The sequence below is a fragment of the Siphateles boraxobius genome, unplaced genomic scaffold (genome assembly GCF_051911475.1).
Source record: "Siphateles boraxobius isolate OS27281-9 unplaced genomic scaffold, OSU_SipBor_1 66, whole genome shotgun sequence".
NCBI lineage: Eukaryota > Metazoa > Chordata > Actinopteri > Cypriniformes > Leuciscidae > Siphateles > Siphateles boraxobius.
The window spans coordinates 32,843,913-32,860,000 of NW_027509193.1; the positions used below are offsets into that span (position 1 = coordinate 32,843,913).

The following is a 16,088-nucleotide window of genomic DNA, read 5'->3' on the forward strand; positions in this document are numbered from 1 at the left end:
CTCCAGTGTGTGTGTGTCCCCTTCTCCAGTGTGTGTGTCCCCTTCTCCAGTGTGTTTGTCCCCTTCTCCGGTGTGTGTGTCCCCTTCTCCAGTGTGTGTGTGTTCCCTTCTCCAGTGTGTGTGTCCCCTTCTCCAGTGTGTGTGTCCCCTTCTCCAGTGTGTGTGCCCCCTTCTCCAGTGTGTGTGTCCCCTTCTCCAGTGTGTGTGTCCCCTTCTCCAGTGTGTGTGTCCCCTTCTCCAGTGTGTGTGTCCCCTTCTCCAGTGTGTGTGTCCCCTTCTCCAGTGTGTGTGTCCCCTTCTCCAGTGTGTGTGTCCCCTTCTCCAGTGTGTGCGTCCCCTTCTCCAGTGTGTGTGTCCCCTTCTCCAGTGTGTGTGTCCCCTTCTCCGGTGTATGTGTCCCATTCTCCACTGTGTCCCCTTCTCCTGTGTGTGTGTCCTTCTCCAGTGTGTGTGTGCCATTCTCCAGTGTGTCCCCTTCTCCTGTGTGTGTGTCCTTCTCCAGTGTGTGTGTCCCCTTCTCCAGTGTGTGTGTCCCCTTCTCCAGTGTGTGTGTCCCCTTCTCCGGTGTGTGCGTCCCCTTCTCCAGTGTGTGTGTCCCCTTCTCCAGTGTGTGTGTCCCCTTCTCCAGTGTGTGTGTCCCCTTCTCCAGTGTGTGTGTCCCCTTCTCCAGTGTGTGTGTCCCCTTCTCCGGTGTGTGTGTCCCCTTCTCCGGTGTGTGTGTCCCCTTCTCCGGTGTGTGTGTCCCCTTCTCCAGTGTGTGTGTGTCCCCTTCTCCAGTGTGTGTGTCCCCTTCTCCAGTGTGTGCGTCCCCTTCTCCAGTGTGTGCGTCCCCTTCTCCAGTGTGTGTGTCCCCTTCTCCAGTGTGTGTGTCCCCTTCTCCGGTGTATGTGTCCCATTCTCCACTGTGTCCCCTTCTCCTGTGTGTGTGTCCTTCTCCAGTGTGTGTGTGCCATTCTCCAGTGTGTCCCCTTCTCCTGTGTGTGTGTCCTTCTCCAGTGTGTGTGTCCCCTTCTCCAGTGTGTGTGTCCCCTTCTCCAGTGTGTGCGTCCCCTTCTCCAGTGTGTGTGTCCCCTTCTCCAGTGTGTGTGTCCCCTTCTCAGGTGTATGTGTCCCATTCTCCAGTGTGTCCCCTTCTCCTGTGTGTGTGTCCCCTTCTCCAGTGTGTGCGTCCCCTTCTCCAGTGTGTGTGTCCCCTTCTCCAGTGTGTGTGTCCCCTTCTCCGGTGTATGTGTCCCATTCTCCAGTGTGTCCCCTTCTCCTGTGTGTGTGTCCCCTTCTCCAGTGTGTGCGTCCCCTTCTCCAGTGTGTGTGTCCCCTTCTCCAGTGTGTGTGTCCCCTTCTCCGGTGTGTGTGTCCCCTTCTCCAGTGTGTGTGTGTCCCCTTCTCCAGTGTGTGTGTCCCCTTCTCCAGTGTGTGCGTCCCCTTCTCCAGTGTGTGTGTCCCCTTCTCCAGTGTGTGTGTCCCATTCTCCAGTGTGTGTGTCCCCTTCTCCGGTGTATGTGTCCCATTCTCCAGTGTGTCCCCTTCTCCTGTGTGTGTGTCCCCTTCTCCAGTGTGTGCGTCCCCTTCTCCAGTGTGTGCGTCCCCTTCTCCAGTGTGTGTGTCCCCTTCTCCGGTGTGTGTGTCCCCTTCTCCAGTGTGTGTGTGTCCCCTTCTCCAGTGTGTGTGTCCCCTTCTCCAGTGTGTGTGTCCCCTTCTCCGGTGTGTGCGTCCCCTTCTCCAGTGTGTGTGTCCCCTTCGCCAGTGTGTGTGTCCCCTTCTCCAGTGTGTGTGTCCCCTTCTCCAGTGTGTGTCCCCTTCTCCAGTGTGTGTGTCCCCTTCTCCAGTGTGTGTGTCCCCTTCTCCAGTGTGTGCGTCCCCTTCTCCAGTGTGTGTGTCCCCTTCTCCAGTGTGTGTGTCCCCATCTCCGGTGTGTGTGTCCCCTTCTCCAGTGTGTGTGTCCCCTTCTCCAGTGTGTGCGTCCCCTTCTCCAGTGTGTGTGTCCCCTTCTCCAGTGTGTGTGTCCCCTTCTCCGGTGTATGTGTCCCATTCTCCAGTGTGTCCCCTTCTCCTGTGTGTGTGTCCTTCTCCAGTGTGTGTGTGCCATTCTCCAGTGTGTCCCCTTCTCCTGTGTGTGTGTCCCCTTCTCCAGTGTGTGTGTCCCCTTCTCCAGTGTGTGTGTCCCCTTCTCCGGTGTGTGTGTCGCCTTCTCCAGTGTGTGTGTCCCCTTCTCCGGTGTGTGTGTCCCCTTCTCCAGTGTGTGTGTCCCCTTCTCCGGTGTGTGTGTCCCCTTCTCCAGTGTGTGTGTCCCCTTCCTAATTGCGCAGGTCTAGTACTATTGGAAAATAACTCTCTTGGAAATATTTTTGTAAACTGAAATTTAATTTAGCTTTTCTCACATGCATTTAGTTACTTCCTAACACTTCTACATTAGTAAGTTTCTGTCTGGAGACAAGCCAGTGTTTTATTCTTTGATCATGTTAATAATGCTATTTCTTAAATATTTTGGCTAATTGCATCACGTTTTCAGCTTGCAATAATTGTGTAGCACATTTGGCTCTGGCTCCGCAAAATTGCAGCCCAGAGAAAATTCTCACCGCTTTCCCCTCAAAATTAGTGCAGTAAATGGGTGAATATTCGGCATATTCCACGTGGGCATATAATGAACTGTGTAGCTCATGAGTTTTTATGGCTTGTCAGTCTTGTTTAATTTCATTCATTCAGATCTCTGCTCGCACACATGCACGTCTCCCCGTATTTTCATCTGCTTTTCTGTTTCTGTCGCATCCCTCCACCTATTTCTCTTTTTCTCCATCACTTTCCCTCACACCTCCTCTGCTTTTCCTCTTTTAGTCTCACCCCCTTGTCCTCCCATATCTGTCTCTCTCTCTCTCTATCTCTTTCCAAAGCTGTTTTTCATAAAGCGTTGGCTGGAATGGCAGATCCCAGAGGCGTAGTGTGAAACACTAGACTATGATGGAGCGAGAGCCAAACAGATGCAGCCCCTCGTCTCAACATATACCTTAGCCTCTCTCTCTCTCTCTCTCTCTCTCTCTCTCTCTCTCTCTCTCTCTCTCTCTCTCCCCACACACTGTCGACATGCTCCCAAAGTTCCTCAGACTCTTCTGCAACTCTCCTGTGCTTTTGTACCAAGTTCATCTAAAAGAATAGCTTGAGGTGTTACTTGTGCGCATTCGCTTTTCGTTGAGATCCAGTGAGCACTTGAGCACTTAAGACTGAATTGTCTCATCGGGCTTCATCTCATCTTTTGTCTCAACAGATTCTTAAAGGGACAGTTTATCTAAAAATGAAAATTCTGTTTGAATATTCATGTCGCTCAAAATTATTTTTTGAATATGAGTGCAATGATTTTTATGATTTGTTTTATATGTTTAACCCAATAATAAGCCATTGAATATGTGCCCTTTATCATACAATGAAAGCGAATGGTGACTTTGGCTTAAGACTAGATTTTCACTGAATTATGACTTAAATTCAGTCTTTTTCTTTGTTTAAAGCTATCAGAATAAAGCGCACAAAATCATCTGGACATTTTTAAGGTGCTTTTTCAATACTTTTTCGTCAGAAATGGAGCTTGACAGCTGCAATCCCTATTAGTGCTGCACGATTAATTGAAATAAATCCGAAAATCGTGATATGGCTTAGTGCGATTATCAAATCGCGAAGACTGGGATTTAATGAAATGAATAAAATGCACTTATAAACCTGCTTTTGTCAACAAAAAAAATTTTCACCATAATAAAAGATTGTGTAATGTTTGAAAATGAAGAAATTAAGAGAGCCATAAATATTTAGTTTTACTGTAAAATTATTATTATTATATTTTTTTCTTAAATACTGTATGTAAACAGTGAAAAATTATAATATTCATATTTCTTATTTTCTTTAATGTTTTTTTTATTTAGTAGTAATATTAGTAGTAGTAATAATATGTATTATCATTTTCTTTAATACTCTTTTATTTTACAGTGAAATATTATAATATCTATTTTTTTATTTTGTTTAATATTCTTTAGTATTATTATTATTATTACTATTATTATAGTCATATTGATATATAAGCACAAAATAATTGGCCCAAATGTGTAGCCCAACCAACCTGGAGCTTTTTTTTAAGTCACTTTATAAATCAGTTGCAATTTTTTATCAGATAAATTGCAATTCTTTTTTCCCCCTAGCTCCCTATCCACTATCATTGAATGTATAGGAGCATTTTTGTAAAGATGAGGCGAGGTGTTTGGGAGGACGACTGTGATGGATCTTCTGGGTCTGAGGTGTTCTTTCCTCCTGTGGGGTTGTGTTTCCTCTCAGCGAGCGTCCCTCATTCCTGCGAGACAGACGGAGAGATTTAACCTGGTGTTTATGACCGGGATGAGTTTGACGCATGACCTCCTAACACAGGATCTGATTTAATATTCTCTTATCGTGGAGGTGGCGTCCTGATGAACGAGCTGAGAGCATTAACGTCTTATCTGCTCCAACAAGCCCAGAGACAGATGAGATACAGGCTTATCTCTGCACCGATAGAGGCCGGATTAGATTACGCTAGTTCCTTTTTATGAGTGGATTGATAGATGATGGAAATCTATTAGCTTGAGCGTAGGATCGATGGTGAGCCGCTAAAAGCTTAAACGCACAGATCTCCTTAAATGACACTTGTGGGAACAAAAACTCTTTTTTTTCCTTCTCATTCACAACCCATTTTATTTCCAAAATGTAATGTATTTTTAGATTAAAACATGATTTTGGTTATTTTATTACATGCAACAAGCTTTACACTAAGTAAATAGTTACATTTTAGTTTCAGGTGTAGTTTTTCCTCACAGAATGAAGGAAAATATCCCGTTCTCACATTCCTACATGCAGGACATGAGAGGTCCGTCTGCTGTTGGGTCATGTGTTTTTCTCATGGTGCTGTGTATCAGTAATGCGTGTAGGATAGGAGGAAATGTAATACAAGGAACTGTGTGTGTGTGTGTGTGTGTGTGTGTGTGTGTGTGTGTGTGTGTGTGTGTGTGTGTGTGTGTGTGTGTGTGTGTGTGCGGGCCTGGCTGACACTCGAGGCTTTTAAAGAAAATAGAGAGTCTAGACGTGTTTATTTGTTCGCCCTATCAGATCATGAGATAATGCTCGGACATACGAACTGGTGAATTTCTTTCACACACTCTGTTGTTTCCCCATTTGCTCATAAGTTGTCTCACTATAGCGCCATCTGCAGGTGGGATGTCTCATCTCACAGAGACTCAAAGGCTGCAGATGATTTCGAAAATAACTGTTTTATGTTGAAGTTTTTGTTTTCTTTGTGTTATTTTATTTCAGCTTCAGAAAATGCTTAATTTTATCTTAATTTTATATTTAGTATACGAAAAAAACTGTAGATTAACTAATTGAAAGCAGTATTATTTTAGTATTATTTATATATGATTATAATATTTATTAATATTAAGAATTAGCTTCTATTTTAAATTTTTGTAGTATGTTTTAGTTATTTTATTGTGAGCATTTTTATTGTATTTGTATTTTGTAAGTTTTAGTAATTGTAGTACTTTTATTTCAGTTAGTTGTCGACATTTCTAATTTTCATTTCAATGTTTTCATCTAATATTTACATTTTTTTAAATATTTTTAACAACACTATTAGTAAATTAGTTCTAGTTCCATTATTTTATGAGTTTGTTAGTTAGCGTTGGTGTTAATTTATTCCGATTTCCACCCTAAATGAGAAATTCTTTACAATATTGCGTTACTGCCTAAAAAAGTGACTAATTGTGTTACTTAGTTACTTTTTGTGGAAAGTAATGTGACAGGAGAGCTGTCCGTCAAACAAAGTAACTTGCGTTACTTATTTGAAAAAGTAACACTGGTGTTTTGTTGTAAATGCATTACTTTACTAGTTACTTGAAAAAAGTAATCTGATTGTGTTTGCACTTTAAATACCTTTAATGTAGTGAGCTACTTGTTTTAGTACAGTAGCTTGTAGTGCAGCTAACAACTAGTCTAATAGGGGGTCTGTAGTTTAACTATTCCTTCATGCTACAGCGCACTGTATCCCACACTCCTCTCTCACTCGCTCACTCCTATCTCTCTCTGTCTCTTTCTGCCATTCAGACGCTCATTAGCGGAAATAAGCACATGCGCTCTTTAACAGCCGGTCCTTTATGTGTTTGTGTGTAGTTTTACAGCGCTCGTAAAACACCTCCACTCAGTTTGGAGTGATTATCTGTGCATTTACCAGCCCAAATAAACCCGTCGAGGGTTTTCAGCTGCTGGAGTGTTTTTGCTCTGGATTTCATGGTTTTGATTGTGCAGTTGTGTAACAGAAACGATGCACTGGTTTTCGTTTGTGTTGCTGTTCTCTTTGGGCCGGTTTGTTATTGAGATGCTGCCTGCGCTGGAATACATTTCAGAGAAATGGTGTGTGAATTGTACTTTATAGTGTGTGCATTGTGTAATGGTGTCGTGAAGAGGGAAGACCTCACATGAAAACCAGATGGACTGAAACAAAGAGAGAGTAGAGTAGTCTCGGCATTAAGCCTGGTCCACTTTACATCTTATTCTGGTCAAAAAGCCTCCATTTACACAGGAAGAGAGCGTCTGATTGACATGTGAATCGACCAACTACAATGTGTGTTTCTTAATGTGTGTTTAGAGTGTGATTTACTATTGTTTATCGCTTTTCTAAAGCACTCTTCAGACGGAGTTTTTTTTCTCTAAATGCCATTTCACCTGCATTTGTAAACACTAGACATCTGTAATTTCATGATGTCGGTAGTTTTCTTAGTTTAGTTTTCTAAGGTGGGAATGTCTGTTGTCTGAATGTGGCCGTTATGGAAGGAACTGGATACTTTCACATTAATTCATATCATTTTTATTTCAAAATATATATACCAATCATTTAAAAAAAATCCTTAAGTGGCCCCTATATGTATATAGGTGTGTGTGTTTGTGTGTGTGTATGTGTGATTAATTCAATTAATTAATCAAATTAATAGCACATCAGATTTGGCTGAGAAATTATGAGAAATTCATGTCCGTCAATAAATTCGTTATTTTTTCCCATAACTTAAATTAACGTGTTAAATCGACAGCCCTAATAATATTATATTATTGGTAGCACTTTGTTTTACAGTCCTGTTTCGCATGAACATACTATGTACTTATTGTAGTAATGACACTAACTAGGTACTAACCCTGAACCTACCCCTAAACCTTAACTTAACCCATGTGTTTACCTTACACTACTCATTACTTTTGTGGTAAGAACACTGTAAGTACATTGAAAGTGCACGTACTTTAAAATGAAGTGTAACCATATTATTATTATATTTGTTATGCACATATATATATTATATAGCAACGTCTTTGCCTACACCTCAGTGTTTGCTCTTTTTGACTAAGATTTTGGATACTCTCGCTGCTTGCTTCACTCTTTCAATCCCACAATCCCCTGCGTGAGCCATAGAGAAAGAATTAAAGACACGCTACAAAAGGTCAGGGTGTGATGGCGTGTGTTATATTGTGGTCGTAGCCCCGCTCTCGCTCTGTTGCGTTCATTCCATCATGCAAGAACAGACCAACTCTCTCTGATCTCAGCCAACACATCTCTCTTTCGCTCTTCCTTCTACACTCCCTCTGCTCCACTTTCTTGGCAAGATCCGACGTTCCCACAGCTCAGCCACGTCTCTCTCCCTGTCTGTCTCTCTCTCTCTCTCGGTTTCAATCTCTCTTTTTGGCGAAGCTGGCCTCACATGATCCACGCACACACGCTCATATCATCCTCATATCTTTTATACTCTGATATACAAGCTGACTTGTTAGCATACTTCACATACTTCAGCCTGTAAACAATCATCCCAGAACCCCATTATTTCACGTTGCGCCTGATTTGTAGTTTCTGAAACCGTTTTTCTGTGATTATGAATCTCTCACATGAAAACAGTCTTCCAAACAGCACAGACATACTTAGAAAGGTATCATTTATTAGTGTGTGTGTGCTGCTAAGGTAAGAATCATACTTCAGGTTCATACAGTACTTTGTGTAAGTGATCTGAACAAACCCCTAACGCTAAGTTTAAAACTTTCATGCATAATTCGTAGCATAATAGATGTGAATTAAACCTCAAATCATGTCTGAGTAGAGGTGTGCTGTTTTTTTTAAACAATCGGATGTAATATTTTCAGATTGTAGAAAAAGCAGGAAATTCCTAGACACTAAAAACACTCTCAATTACTTAATTTAGTGACCATTTAACAGTCACATTTTCTTAAAAAAGAGTTTTAGAAATAACCTGTTATGTGAATATTAAAGCCTACATTAAAGAATAATACATATTGCATGCATAGTACCGTTTAAAAGTGGGTACGATTTTTTTCTTGTTGTTGTTGAAAGAAATGTTTATTTTTATTCAGGAAGGACACATTAAATTGATCAAAAGTGCCAGTAAAGACATTACATTTTAATATATATTAACACAGAAAACAGATATTTTAAATTGTAATAATATTGCACAATTTTTAACTGTATTTTGATCAAATAAATGCACCCTTGGTGAGCATAAGAGAATTCTTTCAAAATAATCTTGCCGACCCCAACTGTAGTGTATCTTTGGAGTTCAAAAGAAAGCAAACATTATAGAAAGTTGTTTAAATTCTCTCTGAGATGTAGCACATCATCTTTTTTCCTAGCTCACCGCCAGGTCGTTTCAGTGTGACCACGTGTTTTACTCTAAATAAAAGTACGTTTATTTCAGGCCAACATTTACCTTCCTGAGGTCAGCACACCCTTTTTCCCTGTGTCCTTCGCTCCCTGGTGGCGGCTGAGAGTTACTACACCCCATCCACACTCAGATTGCATCACAAACAATCACCACTGTGATACTATTTGCAGCCCAGACGTTGCATTCGCACACGCTGATGTGTGCTGCATGTATAAGTGGCAGTGTTTGCATCGATGTAAATACAGATGGAAGTTTTAAATGCTAAATTGGGGCGACGACACTGAAATCACAGCACGCAAAACACCCACGGAGAGATGAGTCCGTGTGTGCGTGTTATCGCTCTCCTTTAGGCTCAGTTCTGCATGGGTAGTAAATGGATTAGATTACGATAAGGTGTGTGTGTGTGTGTGTCTTTGATGTGTGTACATAGTAAATGTATAGATTAGATGTTGGCCATTATCCTCTGAGAGCGGCAGACTGTGTCTATCTCTGCCAGCTGCTTGGTTACATCTCTCTAATCAGACGAGAAGAGGACAGAACATGAAAGAGATGGGCGGCATGCCAACTTTCTCTCGCTCTGTTTTTTCTCTCTTTTTTCTCTCCTTTTTCTTTTTTTCCTTTTTCCATTTCCAGTTTTTCAGTTCTCAGCCATACCGTGTCCACGCCGCTTCTTTTGCATTAAAGATGCTGTTGTGAACGTCTCTATTCCCCCTCCCCGCTCTGGTTCTCACCGTCTTTCTGTGCGCCGGGTGTGTAGTTGGCACGGAGCGGGCACAGACGGGCACACAGATGGGCAGCGGGCGATGCAGGGCAGATCCCAACACACCTGCTCCTCTTTGGCATGACCCAGACCAGACAAACACACACACACACATGCGTAAACAGAAACGTAGAGAATCTACATTTGTGTGTCCGTAAACAGAACGTGCGCAAGGGCCTTAAAGGAACAGTTCACCCGAAAATGAAAACACTGTCGTCATTAACTTACCCTTATGGTGCTCCAAACCAGTCTTGTTATTGTTAAATACAACTAAAACTAAAAGAAATTGAAATAAAGCTGAAATATATTATAATATATATATTAGCTGGAACATTTGAATGAAAATGAGAAATGTGGCATTGTAACTAACTGAAATAAAAAAATAATTTAAGGCTGAATGGGAATATAAAAAGAAACCAAAACAAATAAAAATGACAAAAGCACAAATATTACTTAACCTGAAATGAAAATGAAAATAAGTATTTTCATGTATGAATAAATAGACAATTTATACTAGTGTAAATTGGTGTACCGTATACTAATAACTTATAATATTTGGAAAATACTTGGTTTATATCAAGTTTTTTTGTAGTCAAAATAATACTGTTAGATGCATTTATTTATTTAAAATTAAAAATAATAATAAAAGGTAATTAAATATATTAATAAATACAGTAACATACAAATAATACTAAAATAATCGTACTTTTAATTTTTTTTACTGCAACACCTAGGATTTTTTTATCCATTATATACAGTACTAAAGCTAAAATTAAGATGAAAATGATTGGGGGGGGGGGAGCATTTTCTTAAGCTGTAATAAAAAAAAGAAAATTTAAGAAATATGGAAACCATGAACTCAATCAGGAAACAGATAGATCTTTTTTTGTTTTGTTTTTTAGGACATTAAAGCACCATAAAAATTGTTCATATGGCTCATACTGTATGTCAAAAATGAGCTTTCAATAGACTTCATATAGAGTAAAAGCTATATAGATGGATTTTAAAGGCATCTGACCACATTTACTTTCAGTGTCTGGAAAAGTGCAGCATGAACACTCTGCCAAACATCTCCTTTTAAGGTCCACGAAAGAAAGTTAAATGTGTTTGGAATCACATGAGGGCGAGTAAACTGACCAAATTTTCATTTTTGAGTGAACTATCCATTTAAATTATCCTCTAACACAAACATGTACAGCCATCATGCAAACGATGCTCAATATGCAATATGTGTGGCCAGCGATTGCAATCAACAACATTCACACACTCACCCAAGCGCATACAAATGCACATACATGCTCACAGACACATGTGCCAGAGGAAACACAAATCCATGCCCAGTTTTTCACCATAATACCCGTGTGCAAATGCACATGCATACATGCTCGCACACACACTTACATGAAAACTCCAAACACACCTGCCACTTTTACACGTTCCCATTTCATATTCGCTCCCCGTGAGCGTTCACATACATATTAATCTAGAAACATGCAGGTATAGGCCCTCTTTAAAAGCACAAGCTGCCTGATTTCATTCGCTGCAGGGGCTGCTGGGAAACGCAGGGCTGAGGGGGCGCGGGCACAGGATGGAGTGTGCTTTCATAAGATAGGAAATGAATAAATAAGTGCCGGTGGAGGGGGGCAAATACTCAAATAAAGTCCAATAAAAGAGCTCAGAGAACATCTGTGTGGGATCGCCGTGGGGATTAGGAGGGTTTGGAACATTTTAAGCGCATTACGGATTAAAAAAAAAGGTCAGAATGTTTAGCAACATACCGATAAACCTCTTAAGCAAAACCCAATTGGAAGAGCTGTGCTGCCTCTTCATTCTGCACCGGTGTGTGTGTGTGTGTGTGTGTGTGAGTGTTTGTACCTATGATGTGGAGGCGTGTGCATTGGTTTTTTTCTTTTTTTTTTTAGGGAAATGCATTGCACATTTTCATGCGGTATACATTTTCCATGTATTTGTCATCATAAGCCGTGATATTTGAATCCAGGGGATCTAACATTTCTCTCCAACTAAAACACACACTCTGAGAAAGAGAGAGAAGTAATGTTTTCTCTTTAGGGTAAAGCTAAATTTGGACCAATTTAACTTGAAGTTAAGTCAAAATTGACCCTTTTACTTTCTTATTTTACTTATGGACTTTTTGTGCACATACTGCTCGTGTTCAAAAGTTTGGGGTCAGATTATAAGTTTATATTTAATAATCTTCAACCGAAATGTAATTAGTTCAGATGAGTTCAGTTTATAGGCTTCGCCTCTAAAACAACTTAGCTTTCCAGTTGATGTCATGTTTTTTTATGTTGTAGATTGTTTTAGAGTTGTTGCTAGGAGTTAAATTGAACTGTAAAACTCTCATAAAAGAAACAAATTTTTGAACCTTTTGTGGTAGTACTTTATAATTATATTTGCTAGTAGTATTTAAAGTAATATTCAATAAACAAGTGTGTTTAGTTGGGAAGCGCTAGTTAGGATGCCATGTAGATTTTTAGCATAGATGCTTTGGTGTTTTGCGTGAGGTTAAAGTAACATTACAGATGGCACAGGTTGAGTTATGTGTCAAAGTTGAATATTCAGGGTTAGGGGTTTGTTTAGTTCACTAACACAAACTTCGAGAAATAAAGTAATGCCTTTGCGAAAACATCTTGAAGATCCTATTGGTCAAACCCATTTAGTTTACCTCAACAAAAGGCAGAACAAACCAAAATGGTGAATATAATAACAAATATGTCTTTGCTCTCACAAGCGCAGTCATTTATGTATATGTGCATGCTAAATGAATCAATTAGACGTGGTCTTTTAAGAAATGGGTGTGTGAATGATCACCACTTGCTGTTTAGGGATGGTAATAGTTTTAAATACCCTGTCAAACAATCGTTTTCAATTTTAAACTTACTGAAGAAGTGCTTTACCATTGTAAAGACACTTTTGTAATGTTAAAACCCCATTGCCACTGTGTGTGTATGTGTCGCGCAGTATCTTTGGCATGGTGTGTTCAGGGGTCCTTTGACTGTGTGTGCTGGGAAGATAAGGATTAGCATGAACATTGTTGGATGCAGTAGCATGTGTGTGTTTCTGTGTGTGTGTGTGGTTGCATGCTGATAACAGTGTTGATTGGACTCCATAGGCTGGAGTCTGTGCTCTAATAATGGACAGTCTCTCCTTTGTGTGTGTGAGTTTGATGATCTGGCCCCCTGCTCATCCACGCTTTGTCTGTGCCCAATAGCGCGGCCTCTCTCATTCACTGGCATCCAGTTCTGCATAGTGAGCTTCACTAATGTGCCATGTAATTGGATTGGAGGTCATCCGAGACGTCTCCTTAAGCTGCGCTCATACTTCCACACCACCAGAGGGCGCCAATCAATTCGGAATATAGCTGTTCTGAATTCACACAATCCATTGGTAGCCATTATTTTGTTTTGGTATTTAGTTCTGTGTTAAAAATTACCCTCTATACCCTCATTCACTATTCCCTACATTACTCCAATAATATAGTCCATTTGAAAGACTGAATGAAAACGAGCGAGTGAATTCAGAGATTGCGTGCGCCGGAAGGGCTGCCGCTTTTGTATACATCCTTTGAAACTTGGCAAACTGGCAGCTCCAGTAGTAAAGAAACGATTTATCTTGAACTCTGCCATGGAAACTATAATAATCAAGTTAAAGGTGATTAATACCTGTATAATATTACACGCTGTAGACACATTGGACCAGCAGTTTGGAAAATGGATGAATGGATGATGCAGGCGATCCATCCTCTGGTCAGATGTGGGAATTCATTTGGCACGGCCCTCAAACTGTTTCAAAAAGTGCATTATGGGTATTCTCTAGCCATTGAGTGTACATCAGTTGTACACTCGTTATTGTGGGATAGACTAAGTGCACTCGATAACTACCACTATGTTTTCGGGAACACCACCACAAATGTCTGTCTCCTCAAATAGTGCCCTATTCAAGGGTATATGGGGTGATTTCAGACACAGCCAATGAATCTGATTAGAATCCAATTTAATATCTAGAATGCAGTGAAATGTGTTCATTACTGGCCTGGACATGGCTGCCAGATTGCAGCACTTATATAGCACTTAAATTAAATAAAATATTAGAATACTTGCATATTTTATTTCCTCTAGTCGGCAAGGCAACATTTCTCATTTTGATTAATTTTTTTTTTTTTTTTTTTTGAAAATGGAAAATTCTGAAAATAAAAACGAATTCAAATTATGTAAAATAACTATAATAGTGCCTCAGTTGTACAAAACTTATTTTTTGTAACAAAATTTTTTACAGATCTTTAGGAGTATTGTTTTTTGTAGGGTGACTCAGGTGAAAAGATGGGGACTGAACTACTGTACATCATGCTACCACTAAAGTAGTTTTAGTAAGAATTTTTATATAACATTTAAAATGAGATTGGATGACTAAATTAAAGGCCTTTAGATCCAATTGAGTCGACTAAAGCACCTTTACCGAAGGTGAAGGTGCCGAAGGTGTCAGCTCACGGTATCAGCTCACAGAATGAGCATCTGCGAACAAAAAGCGATATTTTCCCCCGTCAATTAGCATATAGCACAAGTAGCTGAAAATAACCTTCATTTGCAAGGCTTTTAGCGTATAGCTTGTTGGATGAGAGTTCTTCTCTCTGTGAGAGGAGTGTGTGTCTGTGTGTGGGTGCTTTTGTAAGCTAGCTGGAATGCTCTGGTACCGCCAATGCTAAGATGGCTGCCAAGCGCTAAGATGGCTGCCAGGATTCCATACAACAACAGCAGCAAGCGAAGGAGAGGTGCGAGAGAGAGAAGAGAAGGAAAGAGGGGGCTGACGCGTTTGTTTTTTCCTTCGAAACGTATAGTGTTGTTTTTTCATACCACATTCTGTTGATGCACGTAATTAGTGGTGCATGCTAAGGCTAAACACCACTACTGCTATTTCTCATACTTTGGACAAACTCAAGCCACATATTGAGACCAGAATATAGGCTAGTTAGCGAGCACCCAGAACTCCCCTAGCAACTAGCAAACATGCTAAATACACTTAAATAACATAAGTATGACTGGCAGAAGAGGTGACATATGTATCAATACTCAGCAGAGACATGGAAAGGCCAAAGTAACCAAGTGACATCCTTCTGAGGGTCTATAGTTAGACAAAACCACGGTGCATATAGAAAAAAGGAGTTAGTGAGTCTTGGCCAACTCAAACAGCCGCAGGGGTCTGGTCTCTGTCCAAGATCACTATACTTTCTAAGATAAAAAGCCTACAGAGACATTGTCCAAACAACTCGATGGCTGCACACCAGCCTTTGTCTACATCTTATGAGCTATACGGCAGAGTTGGGTTTCGCCAGGCTGCTCTCGGATGTATATTTTGCAGATTTATGTTTTAGATTAGCAGCCCAACTTCAGGCCTAAAATGGACTAGCCTAAAGTGTGTGTGTCGCTGTGTTTTAACTCGCTAGAAGACAAAAAAACAACAACTGTAGACCCGGCTGGCCAAGTCCTGAAGTGTTTTTTTAACACACCCGGGGTCTGTGTTGCCGGGCTAAAGATCTTGTTTCATGGTCGAAAGACTGTTTCGTGGTTTTATGACTTAATTTTGATATTATTATATTAAAATAATAGAATATAATTTATTATGTTATTTATTGACCTTGGGAGAATTTGATTCTGAAAGCCATGTAATTTGAGGTATTATTCAAGTCTGTAGTGCAGGCGTTTAGTACTTTACAGGTTTGTTTACTAACCAATCCAAAATATGAGCAATAGTAAACAAACCTACTGTTCAAAAGTTTGCTGTCAGAAAGATTAAAAAAATGGGACGCATTAAATCAATCATAAGTGTCAGTAAAGGCATTTATAATGTCACAAAAGATTTCTATTTCAAGTAAATGCTGTTCTTTTGAACTTTCTATGCAGCAAAGGATCCTGAAAAAAAAATGCATTACAGTTTCCAAAAAATATTAAGCAGCACAACTGTTTTCAACATTGATAATAATAAGAAATGTTTATTGATCAACAAATCATCATATTAAAATGATTTCTGAAGGATCACGTGACACTGAAGAGTGGAGTGATAATGCCGAAAATTCAGCTTTGATCACAGGAATAAATTACGTTTGATAATATGTTAACATAGAAAAAAATTATTTTGAATTGTAATAATATTTTGCAATATTACAGTTTTGCTGTATTTTTGATCAAATAAATGCAGCCTTGGTGAACATAAAAGACGACTTTCTGAAACATCAAAATTTCACACCGACCACCAAAAACTTTTGAATGATTGTGTATGACAAGTCAAATTCCAACTAACAAGACAGAACATCAGATTTCATGTATAAAGGTCCAAAATGTTCCTGAATATCATGTAAATGGTCCAGAACCGGAGCACATTTTGCATGTCTCATTTCCAGCTGCGTCGCCTCAGCGCTACATTGAATGTGTGTTGGCAGAGAATATTCCGAATGTTCTACATCTGCTAATTGATTCAGGCACCTTTGGACTGAACCCAGACGTCCCATGTTTAATCTGCTCTCTTTTTTCCCTCCTCTCTCTCTCTCTCTCTCTCTCTCTCTCTCTCTCTCTCTTTCTGTCGGCTTTGCAGAATCT

The 16,088-nt window shown here is 40.1% G+C and overlaps 1 protein-coding gene across 38 annotated transcripts in view; it reads left to right on the forward strand.

The window, feature by feature from the left end:
- Positions 1-16,088, forward strand: part of nfixb (nuclear factor I/Xb) — a 173,159-nt gene that overhangs the window by 120,547 nt on the left and 36,524 nt on the right. For all 38 annotated transcript variants that reach the window (XM_077213661.1, XM_077213677.1, XM_077213662.1 and 35 more), the window contains one exon: positions 16,084-16,088. This exon is cut by the window's right edge and continues 58 nt beyond it. In XM_077213661.1, coding sequence (XP_077069776.1) covers positions 16,084-16,088 — 5 coding nt within the window. The remainder of the gene's footprint in view (positions 1-16,083) is intronic.